The 25,432-nt window shown below is 35.1% G+C and overlaps 1 protein-coding gene across 6 annotated transcripts in view; it reads right to left on the minus strand.

Annotated features, from left to right (window-relative positions):
• Positions 1 to 25,432, minus strand: part of VPS13C (vacuolar protein sorting 13 homolog C) — a 194,646-nt gene that overhangs the window by 145,219 nt on the left and 23,995 nt on the right. For 4 of the 6 annotated variants that reach the window (XR_005795851.1, XR_005795850.1, XM_040492863.1 and 1 more), the window contains exons 6-16: positions 22,015 to 22,077; positions 16,757 to 16,822; positions 16,370 to 16,479; positions 14,095 to 14,154; positions 10,924 to 10,983; positions 10,055 to 10,135; positions 8,586 to 8,643; positions 6,704 to 6,831; positions 4,356 to 4,462; positions 3,643 to 3,814; positions 2,443 to 2,505 (exon numbers count right to left, since the gene is read on the minus strand). Coding sequence is in view for 4 of the 6 variants with exons in the window: in XM_040492863.1 (XP_040348797.1) it covers positions 2,443 to 2,505; positions 3,643 to 3,814; positions 4,356 to 4,462; positions 6,704 to 6,831; positions 8,586 to 8,643; positions 10,055 to 10,135; positions 10,924 to 10,983; positions 14,095 to 14,154; positions 16,370 to 16,479; positions 16,757 to 16,822; positions 22,015 to 22,077 (968 nt within the window). In the remaining 2 variants the exon portion in view is untranslated. The remainder of the gene's footprint in view (positions 1 to 2,442; positions 2,506 to 3,642; positions 3,815 to 4,355; positions 4,463 to 6,703; positions 6,832 to 8,585; positions 8,644 to 10,054; positions 10,136 to 10,923; positions 10,984 to 14,094; positions 14,155 to 16,369; positions 16,480 to 16,756; positions 16,823 to 22,014; positions 22,078 to 25,432) is intronic. The other 2 variants (XM_040492864.1, XM_040492866.1) reach the window with 1 other exon arrangement.

A 25,432-nucleotide genomic window follows, 5' to 3' on the forward strand; every position in this document is an offset into this window, starting at 1 on the left:
AAAAGATAGCTAAACTTAATAGGTCCCAAACTGAATTCTTGATCTCTCCCACCTCACCCAAGCTTATTCTATCCAGACTTCCCGATCTCATTTCATGGAAACTTCATCTTTCCAACTGCGACAGGCCAAAATCTCTAAAGTCATCTCCAATTTCTCTGTTATAACCCGTATCTAATCAGTTGGGAAATATTAGCTCTATGTTCAAATTCTATCCAGAATCTGACCTTTTCTCATCACCTCCATTGCAACCACTCTCAGCCATTATCTCTCACCTCAAATATTTCAATAGCATCCTAATTCATCTCCCTATTTTCACCCTTGTTCTCCTTTTTACACAAAAGAGCAGACTGAGTAAGTTTTAAAACATAAGTTAGACTGTATCATTCCCTTCTCAAAATGTCTCCCTAATTCAGAGTAAAGGCCAAATTCACACAATTACTTATAAGACCCTAACAATCTGGCACCCTCTCCAACTCCCATAAGCACCTCTCCTACTCCTCCACTATGTTCCACTCTGACCTTGCTAACGACCACTCTCCGCTCTCTCACCACTCAGTTAGTTCCGTGAGTGAACCAGATAGTCACCTCAAAACTTCTCAGCTTGCTATATTCTTTCTGCCTGGTACACTTTTCCCTCAGAAAGGATTCTAGTTGATTCCCTCACATTCTTCAGGTGTTTGCTTAAATGTTTCTTTCTTAGTGAGGCTTTCCGTGACCACCCTATTTAAAATTGCAACCCGCATCATCATTACTGCCTGGCCCCAGTGATATATTCCTTTTCTGTATGACCTTCAACTTTATTTTTATTTATGTTTTTATTATCTTTCTTTCTACTAGAATGTAAGTAAGGGATTTTTGTTCTGTTAATTTCTATACGCTAATACAGATGATGATGATGATGAAAAAAAAATCACTTATTTACTAATTACTATGTGCCAAGCACTCAGTAGTCTAAGTGCATTACATGGATTATCATGTACTCCTCAAAGTAACCCTGTGATGTACATACTATGAATTAATCCTATTTTACAAATCAGGAAACTGAGGCACTGAGAGATTAAAGAGCTAGCCCAAGATCATACAAGTAGGCAAAGCTGGGATTAGAATCCAGACCATCTGACTCCAGAGTCCACACTCTTAACCATGATGCTAGTAAAATAGGCACTCAATGAGCACTTACTAAGTAAATGAATGAATAGGCGTGTGCTTTAATCCCATTTAAAAATGTGGGGCACCAGGGCGACTCAGTCAGTTAAGCGTCCAGCTTCGGCCCAGGTCATGATCTCACGGCTGGTGGGCTTGTGGGTTCAAGCCCTACAATGGGCTCTGTGCTGACAGCTCAGAGCCTGGAGCCTGCTTCAGATTCTGCGTGTGTCTCTCTCTGCCCCTCCCCCAATCACACTCTGTCTCTCTCTCTCTCTCTCAAAAATAAACATAAAAAAATTTTTTTTGAATATGAGTATGTGTACAGAGATCTATAAATATCAAAAAGACTAAAAAATATACAAAACATTATCAACTGTAGGTATATTCAGTGTGAGATAATAGCTGTTTCTATTTTATTTCTTTGTGTATCTTTATTTCCTAACTTTCCTACACCGAGTTGTATTGTACTTGCAATTTATTTTTTTTTAATTATCAAAAATGTCATGTTACAGAATAGGATTGACATGGAACAATGGAGACATGCCATTATTGGTAGGATATGCCAAGTGGGATAAGTCAGCATGAATTGTGAAATATAAACAGACTGATTCCAATTATGGTAAAAAAGAAAAGAAGAGAAGGGGAGAAGGAGGAAGGGAAAGAAGAAGTAAGGGAGGGAGGGAAAGGAAACAAGGCAAAGACAAAGTGAAGGGACGGGGGATAAAGAGCAAACTTAAGTCAGCACTTAGGCATGGGAGAAAAACTGCAAGACTGTGTGTCAAAATGTTAACAGCAGCATTCTATGTTGCTAGGATTACAGACAACTTTTATTTACTTTCTTTTGGGGAGTTTCAAATTTTTTGTCATAAAATTAAAATTTGGGGGCACCTGGGCAGCTCAGTCAGTTAGGTGTCCAACTTTGGCTCAGGCCATGATCTCACTGTGAGTTCGAGCCCCATGTCAGGCTCCGTGCTGACAGCTCAGAGCCTGGAGCCTGCGTTGGATTCTGTGTCTCTCTCACTCTCCCTGCACCTCCCCCACTTGTGCTCTGTCTCTCTCTCAAAAATAAAATAAAAACATTAAAAAAATTTTTTTTTAAATTAACACTTTTTGCCCTTTCATGTTAATGTGTTCTTTCCAATGTTCCAATTTTTTCTCCTGAGACTAAATGAAGGCATGAAAACTCAACCTTTATACTTGAATAAATCCCCTGAAACTTAAGACTTCCTGATCTTAAGTTTAAAGGAGTAATATTAACATGTTTAAAACATAAAATGAGCAAATAAAAATGATTACCTCAACTTGTGCTTGTTGCCTTGCTAAAATTATGTTAAAAACATCTAGAGTCTTCTCCAAATCCTATAAAATACAAAGAGACACTTGTAAACAAGAAAAATGGCATTAGATTAAAAAAATTTTTATTCTAAGATTTCTAGGCTTATCCAGTCCATGAATAAACAGTAATTGTGACCTCATGTAAGTGTAAGTATAAATTTGCGTGTACACTTGACTATTCTACTTATAGATTTTGCAGTAAGGGAAGTAAGTTTTCCAAGAAAGCAAACCCTCAAAAAATACAATATAAATGTAAGAATTTTAATAAGATCATTATAGATACAGAATATTTAGGAGAGAGGCTTTTTTTAGGTATTATCCTTATGGCTCTTACTTCTGACTCACTCTAGTCTATAGTATTTTATAATGATTGTACTATAAAACACAAAATTTAAGAATGCAAAATTCTGTAAATCCACAAGAAGCTAAAGTAGAAAATAACTTGGGGAATTTAAATAAAAGTATGTAAGAATCTAATATGTATTGGTGACCTGTGTATTAGGTATTCTATGTGCTATTTCATGCAATTCTCAGAACTCTGTAAGACAGATCCTGTTTCCATTTTATACATGAGAACATCAGACCTCAGATGCTGAGAAACTTGATGCTTTTTCTAATATATAATATTAATGATTCTCATGTATTTCAGAATAATGGGAATTCAATTAATTCTTTACATTATGAATTTGTGGCAGAAGTAGTCATATAATCAAGACCAGATGATATTAAGCAACTTATATACTCAGAGTCGTGTTTCTCTATTTTTCCAAAGGGATTCCTATTTTAAGGAATAAGAGCTATTTTTTTTTATAAATAATATTTTGAGCTCCTAAAAAAAGCCAGTAACAAAACTAATAACATATATCTAGCTAATAATAAATATATATTTGAACAGCTCTGCTACTAATTTTCTAAACATTATTATAAAAAAACAAGCAATTTCTCCCAATAGTTTCTAGTAACCACATTTTATCTGACATTAGGATGGAAAAGAAAGATTTGTTTAAAGAAGAAAAATCTGAAAAAAAAACTCTGCATTTTTTCAAAAAAAGATCAGTCCTATTCTTCCTAAAATTATATTTTATATTTATAATTTAGAAAAATTAACACTGAAGGATGATTTAACAAGTAATAGCTTTCACTAATATATGCAAAATATACCTGAATTTGTTTCTGTATTTCTTCTGGGACTTTAGTCTGGGTTAGCTTACTTTTGTAGGCACTTTTATAACTCTTGAGCAACTGCCTGTGTTTTTTTATGTTACTCCATGACCACATCTGTGTATACCTTCTTATATGAACTTCAAGAACAGAATCAATTGCATATTTCCACCTGCAAATCAAATTTTAATGTACATTTGAATACAAAGCTTTAAGAAAAAAAGCAGGAAAATGGCTTTGACTTTTGGATCTACAGTGTTACATTTTTGTGTTCTTATTAACCATTCCCCTATAAGAGCTCAGCAATAACATTTCAATTGTCCAGTACAATTCTCTGATATAAACAGATTACAAAATGAGCAAACAACTCCAGTAAGAGAGTATGTCAAAGCAAAGTCATAAAGACACAAAATGACATGTTATGCAAAATGAATACTATCTCAATATGGTTATAACATTGAGCCCATGGACAGTAAGACCAAAAAATGATTAAAGTCTTAATGCTAAGTGGAAAATTCAGTAATACTCTAAAAGCAAGAGTATAAGAGAATGTGTTTACGAAAAATTAACAAAGACATAATACAAAAGATATCCTTTTCATGTCCAATAAAGAAAAAAAGTGGTTTCATCACATGGCTTTAAAGGTCTCTTAAATCTGAGAGTTCCTAACTCTATTATATATTTCTCAAAAAAAAAAAAAAATTCTAACTTACCATTGTCGACCATTGGTATGAAGTGGTAAATAAGGCTTGTATTTTCTGTAAGGGGCATTTCTAGCCATATAATCCAATGACTCCAAAAGGTCAATCATACTTAAGTACTATTAAAACAAAAATACAGTTATAATTATTACATTTCACACATGGATAAACACCATATTTTATTATATTTTCAGTCTCACAAGACTCCAACTTCCTTGAAATAATGACAATCATGGTTGCTTGTTAATATATTTCATCAAATTGGGGCACCTGGGTGGCTCAGTCGGTTAAGCGTCCGACTCTTGATTTTGGCTCAGATCATGATATTACATTTCATGGGTTCCAGTCACTGAACCAGCTACACGCTGACAGCATGGAGCCTGCTTGGGATCCTCTCTCTCTCCCTCTCTCTCTGCCCCTCCTGTGCTCATGCTCTCTCTCAAGATAAACTTTAAAATATATGCTATATATATATATGTGTGTGTGTATATATATGTACATATATATATATATACATATATATACATACACACATATACATATATATATTATATATATATAAAATATATATATTTCATCAAATTTAAGACACCATCAATTGTAAGTTGTAACGTAATTTTTAAGTTCCACTATAAAAAGAAAAAAAAAATGCTGCCAATTAAAACTGTCATACCATCAACAATAATAATAATACATCCTATTTTCAAATATGCTAAAGTGTAAGATAAAGGCACATCTTAGAAACAACCAAACACACTATCTATAACTAGTGACCTGGAACATGATTGTTCCTAAAACTACATATTTTCCTCTGGACCATCATTTCATCATTGACTATCTATGAGCTGATTTGAAAATGGCTCCAGAAAATCATTATATAACTAAGGCAAGATAAACGTATTTAATTGTCCATCTTATCACCAATACAACTCTGCAAGTACCAGGTAAGCAATTCAAATGAAGGGACACACACACACACAACATGACTGTAGATAAGATAAAGAAAGGGGCAAATCTAGCTATTTCTTCTGTTTTTCTTAACACATTTTTACCAAATGGTTACCACATGATTATTCACCACTTACAGTATGCATAGTCTGAACTTACATGTATTGTAAGTTTAAAATACACCCTAGATTTCAAAGACTTAGGAAAAACAAAAGGATGAAAAATATCTTAATGTTTTATACTGATTACATGCAGAAATGATAATATTTCAGGTATGCTAGCTTAAATGAAATGTTACTAATTTTACTAATTTCATCTTTTCTTTTTACTTTGCTAATATAACAACTAGAAAATTTTAAACTAATTTTAAAATACATTAAAATTTTAAATTAAATTTTAAATTACATATACAACCCAAATGACAGTAATCCCCTCTTTATCCACAGGAAACATGTTCTAAGACTCCAAGCGGATGCCTGAAACCATGGATAGTACTGAACCCTACATATGCTATGCTTTTCCTTTACACGTATACTTCTAATAAAGTTTAATTTATAAATTAGGCACAACAAGAGATTAACAACAATAATAACAGAAGAGAATAATTATAACAAGATGCTGCGATAAAAGTTAAGTGAATGTGGTGTGTGTTTCTCTCTCAAAATATCCTATTGTTCTGCACTCACTCTTCCTCTTATGATAAAATGCCTAATGATGATACAAAGTGAGGTGAATGATACAGGCACTGTAACATAGTACTGGGCCAGAAGTACTAGCGACCTTCTGATGATACATCAGAAGAAAGGTCATCCGCTTGGAGACCACAGTTGACCCGTGTAAGCAAAACCAAGGAGAAGGAAACCGTGGAGAAGGGGGGACTACTGTACATTCTTATTGGACTGCACTGAGCTAAAAGTCATTTAGCTAAATAAATCCCTGGTCCTCCCTTCATTTTCAGTTCTCCAGGTCTGCTACCCAAACTCCCCGTGCATGTAACCAAATGAGAAACAAATGATGGAAGAAAAAGCTGCCAACATAAGCTATTCTAAAAATTAAGTAGACAATATTTAATACGAATATGTCTATTAAAATTTGAGGAAGAAAAAAACACATTAAAATCTTCCATCAACAATTGAGAATTAAATAGGAATAATGTCATTTTCTATAACTTGGTAAGATACTCTACCAAGAAGGAAAAGATCACATAAAATGAAGGAAATATTTTTTTTAATTTTATATTTATTTTCTTAAAAAAAAATACACACACACACACACACACACACACACATGTAAATATATAAAAGAACCACCAGAGCATTGGAGAGGAGCATCAGAGAAGGAGTAATCACAAAGGACAAATGAAGTTGAGATTCAAAGCTGATCAAAGCTAGAAATGTCCACCTGAATCTTACCTGAGGTTTGGTCAATTCAACGGCAATATTCTGTACTTCTATGTTCCCGTCAAGTTTGGGAGTTTTCAGCTCTGTTTCTGCATAAGGATTCATGTAGAGCTTTGCAGAAGCTGATATTGGCTGGAAAACTTTCATCACATGGGAAGACATAAGATATGTTTATAAGCCCTTACAAATGAACAACTATAAATAATTATGAAAACACTATTCTGAAAGTACAGAAAAATGACTAAAATATGTAAAAAATGTAACAAAAAACACTACCAAAAAATATTTAAGCATCTACTTATCTGCATAACATCGACTATAAGTTAAACGGGGATCTTTAAGGAGGAAATTGTACTCCTATGCTTCTAAGTAAAAATGCACAAAATAGTAGACCATCTACTCTTGGTTATTCTGGCTATATAAAATTAGGCTTCTCTTCCTTACTACGAGACATTTAATGATTTTATTATTCATTAAAAATATTATACAAGGTAGGAAACAAAATTTGATTATTTGTCTTATTTAATCACTGGTAGAATTTAGAAGAGAATCATGAATGAAATTCATATTACCAAGAAAAAAATTGCTTACCACTTTACAATTTTCAAAATTATCATTATATATACAATCTTAGAATCAAATAAAGAAAATATTCCTGAAGTTAAGAACCAGCATGAAAAGGCATATTAGGGAAGATGACAGGGCAAAGTAATATATTTAACTGTGAACAGTATCGAACTTAGATAAATTGTGATATCGTACGGCATTTACAATTGCATAAGATTGTATAAAATTTTTAACTTATTTAAAGGTTATTTACAAGTGGAGGATACCACTTATAAAGGAGGTTGTAGATTTCTCTGAAATAGTTCTTTCACGTATGAAACTAAACACTTTCATCTGAAAACATCATCATCATTAAACGGAGAGGTCTATGAACATAAAGAGAAAGTGCCAACTCTTACATCATGGCAGTCAGCTATAAAATATGAAGAAAACGAGAGTAAACCACAGTAATACAGAATATGCAAGAAGAGGAGCATGAAAGCTCAGGACAAACACAAAGGGGTGTACTAAATTTAAAACAAAACAAAAGCCTCTTCAGAATGAAACTAAAATGGAGAAAACAGCATAAATAAACAGGCTCATTTGTTACAGGGCTATTGAAAAATAAGTAAAGGTGAGGGTGCCAAGAATTAGAAAAGCCCAGTTAGAAAATCTCTATGGGGGCACCTGGAGGACTCAGCAGGTTAAGTGTCTGACTCTTAGTTTTGGCTCAGGTCATGACCTCACAGTTCATGGGATCAAGCCCCATGTTGGGCTCTGTACTGACAGTGCAGAGCCTGCTTGAGATTCTCTCTCTCTCTCTCTCTCTCTCTCTCTCTCTTCTCTCCCGCTCTCGCTCTCTCTCTTTCTGTCCCTCCCGTGCTCACACACACACTGTCTCTGTCTCTCTCTTTCTCTCAAAATAAACAAACAAATAAATAAATAACTCTAGAATCGTTGGTTTGTCATAACACTGCAATAGTGACATGGTAAGGTTGACCTGAATACCAAAATCTCAGAAACTGAGTTATTAAACAAAGAAAACCTAAGGCCCCAAACAAACGTGATAACAAGGTAAAAAGAAAACAGGGAGGTCAAGGGTGTTTAGTCACTGGGAATGAACTACAGACGTACTTCCCTCCTCTCTCTTACACTCCCGTGGTATGTATATGTCATAACATATTCCTAAACACTTAGGTATAATCCAAATAGGCTATATTATAAAACTAAAATATAAAACCAATACTTTTGTCTTGTCAAAGTAACTTTATCACAAAAAGTATATTATGGCAGAGTATTTAAATCTACGCTTTCTATAACACGAAGTAAAACTTTTACCATTACTTACTATATTGATGATTTGCAGGTATATTGCTACTTGTAAGAATTCCACTTTTCAGCTGATCCTAAACAAAAATTTGAGGATGAGAATGAAAAGAAATACACACATACTCATCTACACATGGGGGGGAAATGTTGTTCTTAAATCAGTATCTTTATTTTCCTCTTTTTAATTAGTAGTCCACAAGAAAAGCACACCGAGCATTATTTATGGGTATATTTCTTGGAAAAAAATATAAAAGTAGATAATTTTTTTAAATTCTAAGTATCTAGGTCGCCTGGGAGGCTCAGTCGCTGAAGCATGTGATTTCAGCTCAAGTCATGATCTGGCAATTCATGGGTTCCAGCCCCGCATCAGGCTCTGTGCTGACAGCCTGCTTTGGATTCTGTGTCTCCCTCTTTCTCTGCCCCTCCCCCACTCACGATCTGCCTCTCTCTCTCAAAAATAAATTAGCATTAAATCAATGAAAAAATAAAATAAAATAAAATTCTAAATATTTTAAAATGTTATAGTATTATGTTCCCCTCTGACTAAAAAAGAAACAACAACTGGGGGGGGAGTGGTACGCAGGGAGGTGCCTGGATGGCCCAGTTGGTTAAGCGTCAGACTTGGGCTCAGGTCATGATCTCACGGTTCATGGGTTCCGGAGCAGCATCGGGCTCTGTGCTGACAGCTCAGAGCCTGGAGCCTGCTTCCGATTCTGTGTCTCCCTCTCTCTCTGCCCCTCCCCCATTCACGCTCTGTCTCTCTCTCTCTCTCTCAAAAATAAACATTAAAAAAAAATTTTTTTTAAAAACAAAAAACTAAACATCCATGAATTGAGATCTTAAACACTTTCTAGACAAACGCAAATTATTTGCTACAATATCTTTCTGAGAAATAAGAGAATCTTGTAATTAATTCAAGTTCAGAAAATTCAACTGTTCTTCCTTTTCCCTCTTAGTAAATAAAAATGACTAAGACTAACTTAGCACACTGAAGTTTTGAATTGACCTTTCACTGTTCAGGAAATCATCATCACAAATGCTTACAACATTTGCTAAGGTCAACTACATTTCAATTAAAAAAAAGTGCTAAGAAGATGTTCTTTAGCTCTGAAAGGTATCATCTTTCCTTACAACACTCTTCAAGTAATCGTTCTGACGTGAAACACCACAATGTAACCAGAATGCCATCAAAATGTGAGTGTAAAAAACCGGAAATGCAGTTTTAATGTAATAGTATAGGTTATTATTTCACTGTGTAGTGAATGGTTTCACAAAGATCTTCAAAAATACCAGTTTATTTTTTGAAGTTTATTTATTTTAAATAAAAATTAAAAAAAAAAGAGTGGATTCCAAAAACTGTGTTTCACAATTCTGATATAGTTAAATACAACTTAAACAAAAGACTATATCCTGTTCTCCTTCAGCACTTCTTATGTTAAAAAAAGTTTAGGGAGTGTAGTGAGCTCTTCAGGCATAAACTGAAATTACCAAGATCTGTTCCTTCGATCCCTGGTAAGACATGCTGCAGTTTACATTCCAGTAGGCACTAAGACTATCAAGTCGTATAAGCTGTAAAAGAAACATCAAAGAGGTCAAGCAACTAACACATTAAAATTATGAAGCAATATTAAAAGATTATTCTCATAATCACCCTAACATTATCCAATTGCCATTTTGAGCTTTTCAAGAAAAAACTTGAGCAAATATGGGGAAAACATAATCATGTTATTCATGGACTTTATTATTAACCTTACCATTTGGAAAATTGTGCTCCCGGCAACACTATTTCCAAGGAAATTCGTTCATTCAATTATCAAATATTAATTGATAATTTACTATTTAACAGGCCTTGTACATGTTTTGTTGAATAAGAAAGACATGATTCCTCCAATGGACAGGAATGGCTGTTTAGAGGGAGGGGTGAGGGGAGGAGAATCTAGAACAACAAGGTGGGGAAAGCTACAAATTCACAATGTTTATTAGCATATTTAAAGTATTGTGAAGTCCTGTGGTTTAAAACAAAATGAAACATACTGTTTAATTATGTACAGCTTAGTACTTCCATCAGTAATCTTGACCAGAGAATATTTTTTCTATAAATCTAATAATTACCTAATGGTCCACAAAATACATTTGGAAAATATTAATTTTTCTGATTCCTTTTGCTAGGGGAAGAACCTAAACCTCAGAAAAGGTGAGTGATCACAGAAGGTCACACAGTAAGCAGAGCCAAAACCAGGCCCTACACTTCAGTCACTCTTCAATGGCACATTGGGCTCCATCAAGGTTTTAAAAAAAAATATGTTAAGTGTGTGTTCCTAGAAAAATAGTAACAAATTCTTAATCCAGTCTAATACCTTGTATATAATTTTTTCTGCTTCATTTAATATGCATGGAGTCCAATGTTCATTTGCAGTCTAGAAGAAATAAAGAATAACTGTGAAACATAGTATATATATCATAAAACATTGCTCTAATATTTATAAACTATATCAAAATAACTTAGACAAAAGAAAACACATCTGGCTAATGTTCACTACTGTTACCTGTTCCCTTACATATCTGTTCGACAAAATCAAAGGAATGGTGAAAACAGAATTGAGGAGGTTCTAACTTAACCGAGTTCCTTCATCCAGAAAATTAAGAGTTGCTATTTGTCTAAACTATGTGTCTGTGTGGAAGGAATTGGATATGAATAAATGACTAAAAAAAAAAAAAAAAAGCTAGCCTATGAGATAGTGAATAAGAAGGTCCATATTCTTTTAAAAGATCAAATAAATAGTTATTGCAAAATAGGAAGAAAACCACGAGAATATGGAAATCACAGCATGACCGCGTTTCCAGAAAGTCAGCATAGTCAGTTAAGGCCAAATGCCACCATGAGATAAACTAAAACTAATCTATTGAGCAGTCAGGGCATTACTGATGGAGTTGTTAAGAACAATTTCAGAGGCATAACAGAGTCAGTACGTTGGGTAGTGAGTCAGCAGGCAGTAAGGAAACAAAGATGGTAAAGGTAGAGAATTCTCTCAGAAAGTTACAAAGAGGCAAAAGAGAAGGCAGCGGTTAGATGGAGCCTAAGTGGGGTGGGAGAAGGTTCAGGAGGCCCTTTTAATTTTATCGTAAAAGACCTGAGGGGCACCTGGCTGGCTCAGTCCGAAGAGTGTGTGACTCTTAAACTCAGGGTCATGAGTTCAAGCCCCATGTTGGGGGTAGAGATTACTTAAAAAAAAAAAAAAAAAAATTAAAAAAATTCTTAAAGGGGCGCCTGGGTGGCTCAGTCAGTTAAGCGGCCAACTTCGGCTCAGCTCATGATCTCACAGTCCGTGAGTTCGAGCCCCACGTTGGGCTCTGTGGTGACAGCTCAGAGCCTGGAGCCCGCTTCAGATTCTGTGTCCCTCTCTCTGACCCTCCCCCGTTCATGCTTTGTCTCTCTCTGTCTCAAAAATAAATAAACGTTAAAAAAAAATTTTTTTTTAAATCTTAAAAAAAAATACATTTCCACAGTGTTGCAAATGGCAAGATTTCATTTTTTTCATTGCCAAGTAGTACTGCATTGTATATGTATATACCACATCTTCTTTATCCATTCAATCAAGTGATGGACATTTGGGCTCTGGGTGTTTTATGTAAGTAATGAATCACGGGAAATCTACTCCCAAAGCCAAGAGCACACCGTATACACTGTATGTTAGCTAACTTGACAATAAATTATATTAAAAAAATTTTTTTTAATTTTAAAAACTGCAAAATTAAAAAAACAAAACAAAAAAAACCCAGACTTGAATGTGTTTAAATGCTTACAGGAGGGAGTGGAAGGAGGGGAAAGGGTGGGGAGGAAGAGAATTGAAGATTTAGGAAAAAGAAAATTTATGAAAAGAAAGAAAGAAAGAAGTGATGAAAGGAGGCAGAGAGAGAGGAAGGAAAAAAGCTCCTAAGGACATGGAGAAGATGGGATCCAGATCAGAGGTGGGAAGATCACCTTAAATATAAGAGTTCAATTGTAACTGGAAAGATGGAAAAAAGGATTGGTATGGATACAGAAAGAGCTAAGTTTGGGATTACTGTTGTTATTAAAGTCAGTGTAATAGTTGAAGCAAAAAATTACTGAGCCAGACATGTCCCAAATGCTTTACACAAACCATTTCCTTTAATCATCACAAAAACTCTAAAATAAAAGTACTATTTTATCAGTGAATGAATGAAAGTTAGAAGGAGACCATCATGGTAACCAGTAAAATAATGTTTCAGGTGTTCTAATAAAATATAATAGGGGGCGTAAAAGAAAGAACAATAAATTCTAAGAGGAAAGTGAAAAAGGAATTGGAAAGACAAGGTGATATCTAACATAAGAATTAAAACCTGAACGGGATCGTCAAGGAGACAAAGAGAAGAAAGTAATACAGGCAAAGAAAACGGTATGAAGAGTCTGAGCAAAGATACAGAGAATCAAACAACAGTATACACTAAGGAAACTACATATCATTTGTATGCACTAGTGGGCCTCTTTATCAGTCAATGGGAAGTAGGTGACTAAATTGTATTTTTTGTTTTGTCGGTTAGAAGCTCAACGTAAAATACTGTGCTCATTTATGACTAATATTGTTAGTCTAGTTTTTCTGGAGCAATTATCTCTAGTCTCTGTTACTGTAGATTTCATTTTTCATCAAGAGCTACTTAATTCATCTTGGAAAGAAGCAGAGGTAAACAGTATAATAAACACTAGCTTCCTTGGTTCCCTTAAATTTGTTCATCCAGGTTTTCTGTTTCGTTTTCTTCCCCCCAATGTTTCTGCTTTGGTCTTCAATTTGATGTATATCTCTCCTTCTCCATATGCAAATATTATTCTTAAGGCCTCAATGGAACCATGTCCTCTTTCTGTTTCTCCCCTTCTCTTTCATTTTGCTTCCTCTTCTTTCCTCACTAAGGCCCTCTCCATATAACTAATGAGAAGGCAAGTATGTACCCAGCATGATTTACTCACTGTCCTTAACTTTCAACCATTTTTCCTACCACATAGTTGTCCAAAGAAAACAGAGGGAAAAATGTCCAACGTGAATATACACACTATTTACCTTTCAAGATCTTTAGAAGAAAAGCAAACTGCTGTATAAAATACTTAACCAAAATAAACTACCTTATATACATCTCAATATAATACACATGTACATATACACATTTCTAAGCTATTTGGAAATTCTACCTGCCTATACCAAGGATGAGAACATGGCTCTATAAAAATTTGCCTTCCCCTACCTTCCCACATGTTTAAGATACAGCTTTTAATTCTTCAACAATGTTTGATATTGGTATCTTGATATTCATTAAATTCAAAGACAAATCGAAATAGAGAATGTGATAACAGCATCACTATAAATTTTGAACTTCTAGAAAAGTTGTAAAAAAAATTACACATAAAAACAAAACAGCTGTTTGTATCAATAGTTGGTTTTAGCAATTCACCCTGTGACATGGCAATATTTTACATGTAATTGTAAACTGTAAATTGTAAATAAGGCCAACATTACCAATAGACTGAGTTCTCCCAGTGTGACACCAAATGAAAGAGGCTGCTTTGGATCAGTGACCTATCAAAAAAGAAAAGATGACATGAAAATATACTGATGGTAAAAGCGAAGCCATGTTCCACTCTGTACAGTAGGCAACATAGGGCAATTAGTATGCAAGTAAGTCACACAATCCAAATGGATTTGTGGGAAAAAAAGAAGAGAAAAAGGCAGTAACATGGCCAGGATTACCCATATTTTGTAGGCATGATATGAATACGATACTTTCCCAGCGAAACTCTTTTCTTATGAAGTGAACTCTTTTCTCACTAACTAGATTCTTGTCTAAATAGTGAAAAAGAGACAGTCTCTTTAGGTCTACTATTAAAGATGTTCTTCAAAGATAAAGAAAACAAGATGTCATGGATAATAACCGTGCCACTAAACTACTTTTAACACTTAGAAATGTGAACTGTCTCGTTAAGCCTTTAACATTCTTAACTTTTCAAAACTGCTTTGTTAGGAAATGCCCAAGATTCTTAACATACTCTCTTAACCTGTTAAACTTTTGTTCTATTCCTGATCTTCGATACAGAAGTTATACTGACACACCATGCTTACACTGTACCACAATGTGTACAATGTCATTGTTTTAGACATCACAGGGATGTCCAAAAGTCATACAGGGTGGTTGGCCATGAAAGAAACTAGGGAAACTAGAGAGAGAAGAAAAAACATACTGTTTTAAGTCATCCAACAGGGACTCCAGAGTGTAGTCACATAGACCGTTCGCAAATGCATGCTCTGGAATAACTGAGAAGCACAAATTGTGCTGGGAGCTTAGTTTTTTATTATCTTCCTTTATTTCCACGCTCATCCTTATACCTCAGACAACCAGCTCAAGATAGCTTGCAGCTATTTCAGAATAAAACATAACTCCTCACTTGCTAAGGCACTACCCACAAACTATGACTATCATCCAGTGAGCATCTTTATGATACATTATTATACTTTCCCTACTCCCCACTTCCTAAACTCTATTTTTCATTATCCTAAATACAATAATTAAGGTAATAACATTGAAAGAGGAATGATACAAGGAAGATCCCTTTGCACTTTTTAGTTCTTTTCCTCTTAGACCTTTTTAATCTATCTTGTCAGTGACACCAACTTAAACATTATTGATGTTACTTATCCCACTCCTGTGCATCTGTATATTTTTTTTATCAAAAAGAGAGAAATAATGTGCCTTTCTAATTGTACTTGCACAGTAAAAAACCTTAGTTAAAGCTCAAACTGAGGTTCACATTCATCAATACACCATTAGTTTCAATACTAACTCTCACTTCCATGATGTGTTGAGGTGATTTATATTCCTAAGTTTGTTTAAAAAAGGGCACTGATGACTTAGGTTTTTTAGACATTTGTTAACAAAATTCAGTTTAATGACTACCTAAAACCAAAAGGTAAAGTCAAAATAAGATGGAGATAGTGTATCTTGCAAAACTACAAGTACGTATTATGAAAACTGAAGTTCTATAAGGAATCTGTGAGAAAAAGAAAATAAGTTCTATATACGTCAGTACTGCTTTAATTAAATCCAAACCTTAAGTTATTAAAAACAAAAAAGAATACAAACTCATTTTTAGAAGAGACGGAATAGCATTTCCATCATCTTAGGTAAATGAAAAAATTCAAGGTTATTTTACATAATTTTCAAACTTTAAAACAAAGCAATGTATATTTAAAGTAAAATTAATCAGTAAACAGTCTTCAATCAACTAATGTTAAACGTTGTTTATAAGTGAAGTATGGTTTCTCAATATACTGTTGCACATGTATGTGAGTAGTTGTGCATATTTAATCCCTTCTGAAGGAATGTAAAGAGCATGGGACTAGCAGTCTATTGGTGTATGATTTAGTCCACTCTCTACTAACTACCATTATAGTTGATTATTTCCACCACCATTTGGACCTAATTTTTTTTTATCAATATAGTTCCTTAAAGTTATAATAAGTCTTAAGGCATTAAACAAAATTTAAAATAAATAACAGAGGACAAGTGAAAAATCTCTCATATGACTTTTAGAAAGGGGCATACAGTGGTTTTATATTTATACACATAAGTGCCTAATGAAAGAAGTGTAACACAGGAAAGATATGGTAGTATATTCATCAGAAAAAAAAATCATGGATTTAGAATCTGGTACGGATAACCCATATCTAAACAAATCAATAATTAGTATCATAAAATACACAATTATTAGCTTCACCTCAATAAGTTTAAATTACTTACATCATCTTCATATTTAATGTGAATGTCTGTGATTTTTACTTGTACGTTTTTAATTACTTGGGTTGCCAATTTTTCCAAAAATGTATCCTTTTTGGCTTCTTTTGGCTTATCTATAAAAAACAGAAAAATACAAGGTCAAGAGTTGAAATTCTCACATACTTCACTATCAAATGACCAAAGCACAGCAAAGGCACTACTCAACAGAAAGGACAGCCTATTCTGGTGTCCTTGTTTTATTTTAGATTTATTTTAGACTTTAATATGTGTTTCCAAGTTAAAACTTATTTTTGAAGTTATGGAGTATCTAACATTCATTTTACCTTTGAAGACAGAAATCAAGTGGCGATGTGTACAAATAACACATGGCATAAAACTACTTTTACCTACCTTTCGAGCGATCAAGACTTTTAAAAGGTTTCTTAAAATGTTTTTTGTGCTTTTTACGTTTACGTCCTTCTCAGTGGAAGCATTTTAGTGAGAAAAGGATAAAATTCAAGTTAGGAGACTAGAGGACAGACAGAAAAACAAGAGAATTCTTCCTAACAGCAAATTCTGGTACAGTTCGCTTTACTTCTATTCTAAACTGACCTGCTATTTCAATACAAACAGAAATTCATAAACCTCCTTAGTCTAGAATAACCTCCTTTAATCTTACAAATAACTTGGCAAGTACAATTATACAAAAATTAGCAAATATCCATACACAAAGTGCTTTAAATATTTTTGACTCTTCAATTAAAGTTTAACTTTAATTTCAAGATTATCAAAATACTGGAAATGTAATAATGACCGAATATAAAACTTTCAGGGAAAGGTTTTCACAAATATATGGTAGGGACACAAGAACACAAATGAAATGAATGGTTAGGTTGGTGACAGGTAACTTCCTCTGGATGACACACCTCACAAGCAAAACCCTTGAACGAGTTAAGGATACAAAGAACCCCCAAAGAGAAGAATGTACATTGAACTGTACTTTGAAATTGGCTTAGTAATTAATTCCTTTAAAACCTCATCCTCTTTAATTGGCACTGCTTCACTTTTATGGCATTAAGCAACACCCATCTGATCCAAGTTACACATCTTGACACTCAACTTCCTACTAGACATCATCTCTAGTCTGCACTCTTAAAGTGGTCTCCGTATGGTCTCGCTTGCCTCTAGTCTCCACACTACCTCCAAAATAAACATCCTCGTATGGTGCCACTAGACTAATACCTTCTACAATGCCATTCACAGCCTGCTAATCCCCTACTCAAAATTCTTTTTTAAGGCTCTCTGCAGCCCGGCAGACAAAATGAAAAAGTGTTTGCATGACACAAAGGTCCTTTCAAGATCTGACCCCTAGCTCCTTGTGCCGTTCTATCTCCTCTACTCATGCTTGCGCTGGATACTTCAGAAACACTATTCTTACCTAACAAAAGAAGCCTAACTTTCTAACGGCTAATGCTTCTCTCTTATATGAATCATTCCCAGAACTTCAATTGCCCTCCCTGAAGTTCTTCACCAGGCAAACTCCTGGGAGGCTCCCAAATCCCAGATCCCCTAAGGCCTTCTTCAACTATTCCAAGCAGCTCCAGGGCCATCTACCTCTGCATCTTTACATAGACTTCCACTAAGCAGTGATTATACTGTAACTGAAATGTTTACACAACTGTCTTGCCACTAGGCAGGAATCTTCATTTGGACAGGAATTATCCGAATATGTAGGCACACGGCACATTACAGGCATCTGTTCAAATGAGTCAAAAAATCCACATCTGAACACTGTAATAAAATATATAAACCCAGCTCAGGTTATATATATAGCATTTGAGAAAATACACATGAAACTTAGCTTGAAATCTTAAAACTGTTCTTCCTTGGGGTGCCTGGGTGGCTCAGTGAGTTAAGTGTCTTGACTTTGGCTCGGGTCATGATCTCACAGTTAGTTGAGTTTAAGCCCCGCATCAGGCTCTGTGCTGACAGACAGCTCAGAGCCTGGAGCCCACTACGGATTGTGTATGTCTCCCTCTCTCCCTCTGCTCCTCCCCTACTCACACACTCTCTCTGTCTCTCTCTCTCTCTCTCAAAAATAAACATTAAAAAAATTAACAACTAAATAAAATTGTTCTTGATATTTTAAAGCAAATTGTCCTGCCACTATAAAAACGAAGAACCAGGGGCACCTGGGTGGCTCAGTTGGTTGGGCATCGGACTTCGGCTCAGGTCATGATCTTACAGTTCTTGAGTTCGAGCCCTGCGTCATGCTTTGTGCGGACAGCTCAGAGCCTGGAGCCTGCCCTGGATTCTGTGTCTCCCTCTCTCTCTCTCTGCCCCTACACAGCTTGCACTCTGTCTGTCCCTCTCTCCAAAATAAACAAACATTAAAAAAACAAAAAAAACCCCAAAGAACCAAATCCTGGATTCCAAGAATAAAACCCTAAGTTTCAAGACGAAAATATTTAATAAATACATAAACAACCTGGATCTTGTTATTACCAGTATTTCTTGCCATAATGATGGTCCCTAAGTCTTTTTTATTCATAAATTAAACATCTAGAAACAGACTGAGTTCTCAAAGAAGTATTACTTAAAAAGAAACAAGAAAGACAAAGTAGCCCTGAAAACTACCCCCACTTGACTAGAACAGCTTTCAGAGACAGTTTCAGCTTCTGGGTTTAGATACTACTGTAACTCACTCTTCTTACCTTACCTTATTATCTTTCTGGCTTCACAACTGTTTTAGCCTCTTGTTTCATCCTTATTCGATCCCAGTGTTAGAAAGTTTCTATTTAATCTGATGAATACTAAATTTATGATTCTCAATCACTCTCTAAATTGGTCCTCAAATATTTTGGTCTTGGGGCACCTTTTACACACTTACTTGAGAACCTTTCAAAGCTTTTTATTAGTGTGGGTTACAACTACTGATATTTGCCAGAGTGGAAATCAAAACTGAGCAATTTTTTAAAAATGTATTAATTCACTTTTTAAAAACTACTATGCGATAGCACTGATAACACATGTTTATGAAAAATAACCATATTTTCCGAACAAAAAATTGTAGTGAAAAGAGTAGCACTGTTTTACAATCTTACAAAAATCTCTTAATGTCTGGCTTGGCAGAAGACAGCTAGATTTCACATACCTCCTTCTGCCTTTGATCCGCTGAAATATGTTGTTTAAATTGAAGCATATGAAGAAAATCTGAACCACATACACGTGCAACAAAAACAAACAAACAAAAAAGGGTGGAACATCTTCATGGTCTTTTCATGTAAATACGGATACTATACCCAAACTCAACAAGTGGTAGTTTCTTAAAGGTTAATTCCATTTTGGAATCTGAAACTCTATCAATAAATTTTTCATCCAAATTAAATTAAATTGGTTACCTTGCACTTTAAATGGATCTTTTACACATACCTGATTTTTTTTTATCACTCATTGGAAATAAGGAAATATTGCTTCATTGAATTATGCAGATCTTCTCAATGTTGAGTGATTTCATTATTTACTATCAAAAATCCCATTTGTTAGTACCCCTGCCAATCTCATCAAAAAGTCTTTAAGTACTGGGAAGCTGCCAAACTCCAGGTGGCAAATACAAGTTTTCCAAAATTCTAATTTTTGCTCAAAAGCTAAAATCTTATTATTAGCAACAAATATCATGAGTTGATTTTTGTTGAAGTGTCTACCAAACACCCAAATCTGAATAACAACAGTCTGTCAATCACTCTTCCACGTAAAATGATTTTCCAGGAAAAAAGCAACTAGTTCAGCTGACAATTTTAACAATGCGCAAGTATTTTTCCTTAAGACAATTATTCTACATAAGTGCTTCATACATACTTCTCCCTTTGTCACACAAAAAATTAAAGACACATAGTCAAGAGCTTAAGTTGATTCAAATTAAATTTTTTCTATTCCATCAATAACATTTTTAAGTAATACTGGGGCTCTCTTTTGTTTCATCTTATTTTTTTTTTACTGTGAGTACATGGTAGTGAACAATACAATGGCAACCAGTATTTGGTGCCACTGCCTTGATTCATGCTGAGGCAGCCGCAATTTTACACAACACTGCTTCTTCATCATCAGCACCAGTGTTGGCACAGTAAAAAATCAAATACTGTTTTAGTATTATTATGAAAACAGTTTTGATGGTTTGGGAACTATTGCTCTGGAATAACTTTTTAAATGACATCAAATGGGGAAGGAATATACACTCAGAAAGTAGAAAGATGAAATGATCATGAAGTATACATTAAGTCCTAGCCAAATGAATGAAGATATCATCACCAAATTAACTATTCTCATTGCAGAATCATCAATAGTCTAGGACTGGTTTTTTATCCAGGTTAATGTAGTGTTTTTGAAAAGTAAACTCTGAATCAACTACATTTTCCTTTATAGTGATTGATCACTGTCTGGTTTTTTTGGGGGGAGGTGGTGTTTTGTTTGTTTGTTTGTTTGTTTGATCACCAATATTGTCCAATGATTTTGTTATGACTTGAACGGGCCACTGGAATTCATTTGTACCTTAGAGGCAGATAACTCCTAGTAGGGTCAGAAAACACTGCTCTGAGAGACTGTAGAAAGTTGGTCTAATCATAACAAAATTAAAAAGTGAGCCATGAGTACTTCCTGACTATCTTTTATATTAAACAAAGTAACTGCAAGGCAAATTAGCATAGTCAGTCACATTTGCTAAAGGGGCAAATTTTATCAAAAGAGAAACGCCTTTCAAGACCATTTCACTCAATGCTGTGAAATCTGCAATGCAAATTCTTCTTCCATTTGCCAAATGAACCCAAATATTAAAGAAGTTTCTAGCTGTAGAAGTAATTCTAACCTAATGCTTATTGTTTATGTTTTGAGTACACACCTCACTTGCCATTCAATTGATACAAATTTTAAGTGTGACTAAGTTAATATAATAAACTCCTATAAAATTATAGAAAAGATAATTAAACACGTCAAATTAATTTGTAAATTATCAGAATTATTATTTTAACATACTTGATCAATTCCCTACCAAATAAAAGAATCCTATTGTAAATGCTAAAGCAGTTAGCCTTCAAATCTGCCTTTTGTGGAGTCTCAAATTTCAGTATGCTGTGTAAGACAATGGTCTACATTTGTCTCTGGAGCTCCTACAGAGGTAAAGCAAATCACAGAGGATATGAAGGACGCCAGATGGACACCTCTTATCAAGGCTCTAAATAAAGTCTCACACAGTAAAATAGGTTCCATTTTCTTGCTTTTTACAAACCTGAAAACTACTACTATAGGAGAGAACTTGCCCAGCTGAGAAACTACTATATGACAGAGTCCACAAGGCAATCCAGATGTGAAAGTTGTCTACAGACCAAACTGTAAGCTCCACAAGGACAGTTCATGTTTGTTTTACCCCATGAACATTCAGGCATCCAGCACGGTGCCTGCCATGTGAATACACTAAATATTTAGTGAATGAACAAATGGCTACAGAAGGTTGGGAAATGGAAATGATGGTAAAGGAGAAAAACCTGAATTACATTTCCATATTTTCTTAAAAAAAAAAAAAAGGCATGTCATCAAATGGGCTCCATTAAATGTTCAAGAGTAGATAAGAATATAATTTTTTATATAACTAAATAAAATTAACCATGCATACCCACCAGGCTTGATGTCCTTGTAAACAAAGTTTTCCAAGCCATATATGAACTCCCCTGAATGTGCCCCTGCATCCGCATGGCAGCAATAACCAGAATGCAAAGCATTTAAAAGACACTTTAATTTCACATGTAAAATATGTCTAAACTTAATTCAAAGAATTAGAAATCATGTGACAGAAGAAGTGAAATGCAGTGACACCAAAACAATCTATTTCTAAGGAAGTATTCACAGTGACATCATTTCCATTATTTCAACATACAAACTTTATTATCATAATATTGTAACAAAATTTCTTAGTAATTAGAATTGTAAGAATTAATCATTTCAAATTAAGCAAAGCAGACAAATTAGCACTAATATCTCACTGAATTGTTTGAAATTTTCCAACAGAGCAAAAATCAGATATTTTGGTTCCCTTTTTGCCTACTGTTTTTGCCCATTTGCAGAATGCAATATTGAGAGAGATTTACACTAACTTCAGAGTCAACTAAAATGAACTCATCTTACTTTAATTTACTCTCATCTGTCCCTTTTTATTTTTATTTTTTAATTTTTTTTTCAACGTTTTTTTTTTATTTATTTATTTTGGGACAGAGAGAGACAGAGCATGAACAGGGAGGGGCAGAGAGAGAGGGAGACACAGAATCAGAAACAGGCTCCAGGCTCCGAGCCATCAGCCCCAGAGCCTGACGCGGGGCTCGAACTCACGGACCGCAAGATCGTGACCTGGCTGAAGTCGGATGCTTAACCGACTGCGCCACCCAGGCGCCCCATCATCTGTCCCTTTTTAGATACAATGACTCCTTTCTATCCATTCTTGTTAGTGATAGCCAGATAGCACCATCCTCCAATTCCCTCCTTACATACAGCATAGACACGACAGCAAGCTTAACCTTTCTAAAACACAGCTCTTATGACATCCCTCCCTGGATTTTTAAAGAAAGTAAAAGGGAAACTTACTGACTCTCTTTGTGGTTATAAAGTCTGTTATAACACGAAACTAAAAATAAAGGCTCTAGAGCCAGAGAAGGTTCAAATTACAGCTCTATCATTTTCTAGCTCTGTGACTTAGGATGACTTATTTAACTTGCAGCTTTCTCCACTGGGAGAAATGGGAACAATAGCCTTAAGTCATAGAGTTGTAACTATTAAATGAGTCAATAAATAGAAAGCATTTTGAAAAGTGACCTGGCAAATAGTAGATGCTCATGAAATGTTAGCTGCTACCATTGTCATTACCGTCACCATTATCACCATCACGGCATTTAAATCTCTTAAAATTGACCTAAACTCGGCTTTTCAACTTACATTTAACTACATTCTATCAAACTCCCAAATTCTTAGCTGTTCCCCATACATACTCCATACTTGTCTCTCTTCACTGTCCCCTCCACCTAGAAGACCCTGTCTCCTCTTCTGCAAACTCATCTTTTAGACACAGCTTAAATATGTGTCTAAACAGTGTCTGCCCTGATCTCTTTGGCTGAACATGATATGTTCATTCTGAACTTCCTTAGCACTCTTATCTTTACCTCTCTGATGAGACTCAACACTCTTCTCCTGTTTATTATTATGCGTATGTCTTATTTTCTCAACTAAAATGTAAGATTTTGACAGCACGATTCACGGATTCTCTGACTTTTATGTTTCCATCAGCGTGTTGAGCAGATGGGCATAAGATTTCTCAAAAGTACCTAGAAACTAACGATATTGCCTTCAAAATTCTAGTTTTAGGGGCGCCTGGGTGGCGCAGTCGGTTAAGCGTCCGACTTCAGCCAGGTCACGATCTCGCAGTCCGGGAGTTCGAGCCCCGCATCAGGCTCTCGGCTGATGGCTCAGAGCCTGGAGCCTGTTTCCGATTCTGTGTCTCCCTCTCTCTCTGCCCCTCCCCCATTCATGCTCTGTCTCTCTCTGTCCCAAAAATATATAAAAACGTTGAAAAAAAAATTCAAAATTCTAGTTTTAAACCTAGCATTCTATCCCCAGTCAAATCAAACAAGTATGTAAGTAAACAAAGACTTTCAGACTTGAAAGGATTTTAAAAAATTATATCCAATGTATCCTTTCTTAAAAGCTACAGATATGCTTCAGCATAACTAACAAAGAACAAAAGGCAAGGGACCCAGAAAACACTGAACTAAACACAGAAGAGTAATGAAGACCAATCCCAGGATGACAGCTGTACAGCAGGACTGAAAAAACAACCATTTCAAAGGGAGATCTTCAAGAGAAAATGGGGATGGGGTGTGGGTGGGGAACCAACAGGTGGGTATGACAATAGTAAAGTAACACTGAGAGTCATATAACATTATTTCATGTGGCAAGTGAAAAGAATTAAAGGTAAATTTACACAGAAAAGAAAGCAAATAAAAAAGAAGCATTTACAAGTTCAAGAAAAACAAAAGGTTGTAAAGAAAGGAAATATAATCACAGTACATCATTTGACCTGCACAGTGAACAATTACACTGTCAGAGTAATGTAAATTTGACCTGTAATTGGCCATAAATTATTATATACCATATTCTGAGACGAGAAAGAGGGCAATTTAGAGTGAAAGATGATGGTAAGAGAAGTAAACTCCGTGACTACCATAAGAGGATATCCTAGGTAAGACCTTATGCTAATAAATTAGATAATGGCAGAACATCAGTATTTCTAAAACCACGGTTCCCTCTAAGGAATGGGTCTAAAGGGTAGAGAAGAGCAGAACAGGGGATTGACATTTTCCCTCAGAAGTCTTTTTGGGAAAACTATTTGATTTTAAAGTGTGTGTGTGTATACTACTTAGATAAAATTAACATTTTAAATACAGAATCTATAGCATTTGGGAATCTTTGGCCTTCATAGGAATTTAAACTTTCCCTTTACTTTATAAAAAGCCTTTCTAGGAAAATAAACTCACTATAATAAAATAAAAGGAGAAAAATATCAAGAAGTTTATTTTGGGTGGCTCAGTTGGCTAAGTGTTTGACCCTTGATTTCGGCTCAGGTCATGATCTCACAGTTCATGGGTTCGAGTCCTGCATCAGGCTCTGTGCTGACAGCGTGGAGCCTGGTTGGGATTCTCTGTCTTCCTCTCTCTCTGCCCCTCCCCCACTCACATGCTGTCTCTCTCTCTCTCTCTCAAAAAATAAAATATACAAGGGCGCCTGGGTGGCGCAGTCGGTTAAGCGTCCGACTTCAACCAGGTCACGATCTCACGGTCCGTGAGTTCGAGCCCCGCGTCGGGCTCTGGGCTGATGGCTCAGAGCCTGGAGCCTGTTTCCGATTCTGTGTCTCCCTCTCTCTCTGCCCCTCGCCCGTTCATGCTCTGTCTCTCTCTGTCCCAAAAATAAATAAACGTTGAAAAAAAAAAAATTAAAAAAATAAAATAAAATAAAATAAAATAAAATAAAATAAAATATACATATTTATATTTA

Source organism: Herpailurus yagouaroundi, unplaced genomic scaffold (assembly GCF_014898765.1).
Source record: "Herpailurus yagouaroundi ecotype Mexico unplaced genomic scaffold, PumYag 184, whole genome shotgun sequence".
NCBI classification, from domain to species: Eukaryota; Metazoa; Chordata; class Mammalia; order Carnivora; family Felidae; genus Herpailurus; species Herpailurus yagouaroundi.